The sequence below is a fragment of the Alligator sinensis genome, unplaced genomic scaffold (genome assembly GCF_000455745.1).
Source record: "Alligator sinensis unplaced genomic scaffold, ASM45574v1 scaffold113_1, whole genome shotgun sequence".
In the NCBI taxonomy this organism is placed as follows: domain Eukaryota; kingdom Metazoa; phylum Chordata; order Crocodylia; family Alligatoridae; genus Alligator; species Alligator sinensis.
The window spans coordinates 420,338-424,979 of NW_005842918.1; the positions used below are offsets into that span (position 1 = coordinate 420,338).

The window sequence follows — 4,642 nt, forward strand, 5'->3', positions numbered from 1 at the left end:
GGCTAGAGTTGGATTATTGCATTTTAGGTCCAAGCCAAACCAAATTGAATGTTATGGGGAGAAGCCCTGATTTGCTAGATGATTTATGAAGTTTGGAAAACACAAGAAGTGGGGCAACAAGTAGCCCAGGCAGGGGGCAGTGCTGTAGTTGTCCCCCTCCTCCTCCGATTTCTGCCCCACCTGAACTTAAAACCAACTATCTGGGAGAAGCAGCAGCATTTCTATTCAGGCAGCACCAAGGGAGTCTGTTGAAGTCCGAGCTCACTGTAGTACATCTGATCCCTCCTAAATTCTCCATTCCATGGGGTTTTGCCTTTCTCGGTAGCGGGGACACAGCCTCTACCTGGGGTCTCTGGAGCATCTAATAACAACCTTCTACAGCAGCAGGACAGTGGCAGCCGTGGTCCCCCTGCTTTCCCTGGGGCAGATTTGGGTGTGAGGTCTGGTATCATGTCAGGGTTGATGGTTATTTTATGAATAGCTTAGATGAGGGATGTGTCTGGGATGGTTTGGACAGGTCTGGTCCTGCCTGAGGCAGGGGGTTGGACTAGATGTGACCTTTGGAGGTCCCTTTCAGCTCCCTTCTCTATGACTCCACTACTATGACTCTGATCTCTGGAGGTCCCTTCCAAACCCAATTCTCTATGACTATGACTACTGGGGGTCTCTTCTCTATGGCTCCATAACCTCTGGAGGGCCCTTCCAGCCTCACTTCTCTATGACTCACCCGGACAACACCCCTTGCTCCTTTGTCGATGGAGATTTTGTGGCCGTAGACATAGATTTGGCTCAGCCCCAGGGTGGACCCATTGTGGTTCTTCCCATTTTTCTCCTGGATGGCGAAGGGAACCAGGGTGGTGTCCTTCCCACAGTACTTGGCAACAGTGTAGGTACACCCATCGGGGAGGTCCAAGGTCAGCCCGTCGAACGTGTGGTACTGCCGGGACAGGGACCCCAGGCAGGTGCCCATGTAGTTATGGATGCACACTGCTTTCCCATTCTGTAGTCTGCAGGTTTCCTTTTCCCGGCATTTCAGACCTTGGCAGGGATCTAGGGTGGAAGAAATGGTGTCATTGGAGATGGTCTTTGCTAGGGATGGAAGCCGGGGTCTGAGTCCAAAAGGGCAGCACCCATTGACTTCTGTGCTAGCCAAGGGAAGATGGGAGTTTTTACTGGGACTTTGGTGAGGCACGTGCCTCACCCTGGGTTTGTTAACCCTGAGAAATGACCTTGGGGTGACAAACGATTGTGCTCTGTAGATCTGATTTAGTTAGTCTAAAACAGAGGTTCTCAAACTGTGGTCTGCGGACCACCACTGGTCCGCGAACTCCATTCAAGTGGTCCGCAGAAAGGTGACCTAAGGATAAAGCTGACAAACATTACACCCAACTTCCCAGAACTTCGCTCAAAAAAATGGCACATCCATCACATTAGAAAGGTAAGACTACTGATATTAAAATATGAGTTGTGTGCTTTGATTTGTAGAACAAAAAAAAGTTTATTAAGTGGTCTACCAAGACCCTCAGCAATTTTCAAGTGATCTGCAGAAAAAAAAGTTTGAGAACCACTTCGTCTAGAAGGTGCAGATCTACCCTGTCTTCTGCCTGACTTCAGACTAACACAGATCATGATGTCTCCCTCCTCCACTCAAGGCCAGCTGGATTGAAGAGATGGGAAGAATTTGACCCAGGTTCAGATCAGCAGAGACCTGGGGGGACTTCACATGCCTCCACAAGGGGGGGGCATGGCATCCACAGGTAGGATTTGAATTGACTCCTTCCTAGTTTGGTAGGGACAGATAATGGATAGGATCCTCAGCCCCTGGTTAAAACCAGGGCGAGTTCAAGGGAGTGGTGTATGTTTGGGGTCTTGAGGTTGGGCTGGCCAAACCTTGGACTGGGCTGATTCAGACAGGGCTGGAGAAGGGCGGCAACTGGACATGACCTCCCGAGTGACCTTCCATCCCCATTCCTCCAATGGGAGGGCAACAACACCACCGCTCTCACCTGTGGCACAGATGGCTGGAGCCCCGTAGGCCTTCTGGTTGGCTATCCCGACACTCAGCAGGCCAAAGGGGGAGGTGGCATGCTCCACGTTATGTATGGAGAACTTCCTCCCCAGGTTGTAGTCCGCCCAAGAGTACTCTGTGCCGGGCACTGGCTTCCACGGGAGGTTCCTTAATGGCCGCTTGTCTAGCATGAGTCCCGCTGTCTCCGCCGTCCTCACCATGAAGAGGGCATAGTTTTCGAAATTCTCCTGCCCAAAGATGTGGTAGGACTGGCAGTAGCTAGAGATGTCTGGGATGGCCATGAAGAAGGGGTCATAGGCAACAGACCCCTTCACCCCACCATCGCAGAAGAAGGTGACTTGGATGCCAGCGTTGGCCGAGAGGGACAAAGCGGTGGAGGCCTGGATGCCATACAGCGTGGCCCGCCCACCCGGCAACCCCCGATGAGACCGGAGTCCCCCGTGTTGGGACTCCACGAGGGTCTTCTGGGAGGTGGAGATGTAGACAATGTCAGACTGGGTCTCAAAGGGCAAGGGGGGCACAATGAACCTGGTGCCCCAGCTGGACACGGGCAGGAGCTGCTCAGCCACGTGGTCACAGTGGACGTACCTTGTCACGCACGTGTGCCCGGAGTAGACGGCCACGGGTTTCTGAGCCACGATCCGGGTGCCAGAGATGTCCACGGGGCTCTGCAGCTGAGCTGCCTGGAAGGCCTGCAAGTGGAGGGTGAGCATGCTGTTTCGAGGGTGCATCCGCCCTTCGAAGGTAACCGCCCCTTTGAGGTGGATGTCCACAGACGTGGGCTCATCCCAGGCCACAACGACGAACTCGCCATAGCGGTCAGTGCCCACAGTGGGTGTGACAACGTAGTACTCTGTGCCCAAGCTGGACACAGGGTAGATCACGGTGGCGTCGACCGAGTCGGGCTTCTCATTGACGGCGAACATGGAGATGTCCCCATCAGCCCGGACAACCACGGCGTTCTCAAACGATTTGCTCCCAACCATCTCAGCCTGTGGCGGGATCTTGACATGGATGGTTTGCGCCAACCGCACCTGGGCTGCAATCCTCAGCCCTGGGCTCTTCATGGAGATGGCGATGGCCGCGGCAGGGGAGTGGCCTGTGATGAACAGCTTGAAGTCACTGTTGAGGGTTTGGTGGAGCCCGTTCTGCATGAAGGCCACCACAAAGTCTCTCCCGAGGGGGCTGGGACGCACCGGGCTGGAGCCCACAAATACAGCAAGGGTGAGAATGCCTGCAGAAGCAGAGAGGCTGTCACCAAGGGGGCTCTTGGGTCTAACAAGGGGGTCCAGAGGCTAATGCAGGGGGTCTTGAATCTAACAAGGGGATCTGGAATCTAATTAATGGGGTCCTGGGCCTAATGAGGGAGTCTAGAGCCTAATGACAAGGGTCTTGGGCCTAACGAGGGGGTCTGGAGTCTAATGAAGGAATTCTTGGATCTAACGAGGGGGACTGGAGTCTAACAAGGGGAGGCTTAAGCCTAATATGGGGGCTGGGGACTAATGCGGTGGGGCTCAGGCCTAATGGGGGAGTCTGGAGTCTAATGAAGGGCTATCTTGATTCTAGCAAGGGGAGGTAGAGTCTAACGAAGGGGTCTTGAGTCCAACAAGAGGGTCCTGGTTCTAACGAGGTGGGGTGGAGTCTAGCAGGGGGAATGGAGTCTAACAAGGGGGTCTCACAAGAGGGAGATGGAGTCTAACAAGTCTAACAAGGGGAGATGGAGTCTATCAAGGGCATCTGGAGACTAATGAGAAAGGTCTTGGATTTAACAAGGGGATCTGGTGTCTAATGAGGTGGGGGGCAGGGGACAGGGTTGAAACCTCCGGCTTAGGGCCTTGTAGCTCCAAGCCAGCCCCTTGCCCTGAACCCTCAGAGCTCCTAGGGGGCAGCGCAGCCCCTCCCCTCCCGGTAAATCCAGGCCAGCCCACACCAGGGGCTGTACAAACCCAACCCTTGCCACATAGAGAGGCAAGAGTCAGGGGATGGGGGATGGTGGGGCTACGTGGGTCCCCCTCTGCCTCCCAGCCTGGCATCTGGGAGGATTTTTAGAGGGATAGGGTTTGGGAGGCTCCAGGGCCAGGCTAGAGGGCTCCATGCCTTAGTTTCCCCATCTCCATGTCACCCGGCAGCACAGCAGGGGATGTCTCCTGTCCCCCGCCCCCCCCTGCAGAAGTCGGGATGCCTGGGTTCTCTCCAGCTTGGGGGGGGGGCTGGGAGCCCGGAGGCCTGGGTTCTCTTAGTGGGTAGCAAAGTCTAGAGAGGAATAAAGTAAAGGGGGAAGGGAGCTGAGACAATGCCTTAGTTTCCCCATCTCCATGTCACCCGGCAGCACAGCAGGGGATGTCTCCTGTCCCCCGCCCCCCCCTGCAGAAGTCGGGATGCCTGGGTTCTCTCCAGCTTGGGGGGGGGGCTGGGAGCCCGGAGGCCTGGGTTCTCTTAGTGGGTAGCAAAGTCTAGAGAGGAATAAAGTAAAGGGGGAAGGGAGCTGAGACACCTGGGCTGTCTCCAGCTCTGCAGGGGGCCACAGGGGCAGCCGGGCCCTGAGATTCCCCATTGCGTAGTGCATCTCCCAGCAGCTGCAGAACATCTGGAATCAAGCCAGGGGCTGGAGGG

General features: G+C 55.5%; 1 protein-coding gene across 2 annotated transcripts in view; it reads right to left on the reverse strand.

Annotated features, from left to right (window-relative positions):
* The window catches only part of LOC102383898 (IgGFc-binding protein-like), a 27,709-nt gene extending 24,451 nt beyond the window's left edge, over positions 1–3,258 (reverse strand). For both annotated transcript variants that reach the window (XM_006036143.3, XM_025192383.1), the window contains exons 1-2: positions 2,007–3,258; positions 728–1,050 (exon numbers count right to left, since the gene is read on the reverse strand). In XM_006036143.3, the coding sequence (XP_006036205.3) occupies positions 728–1,050; positions 2,007–3,183 (1,500 nt within the window). In that variant the 5' untranslated portion in view covers positions 3,184–3,258. The remainder of the gene's footprint in view (positions 1–727; positions 1,051–2,006) is intronic.
* Between the last annotated feature and the right edge of the window lie 1,384 nt (positions 3,259–4,642).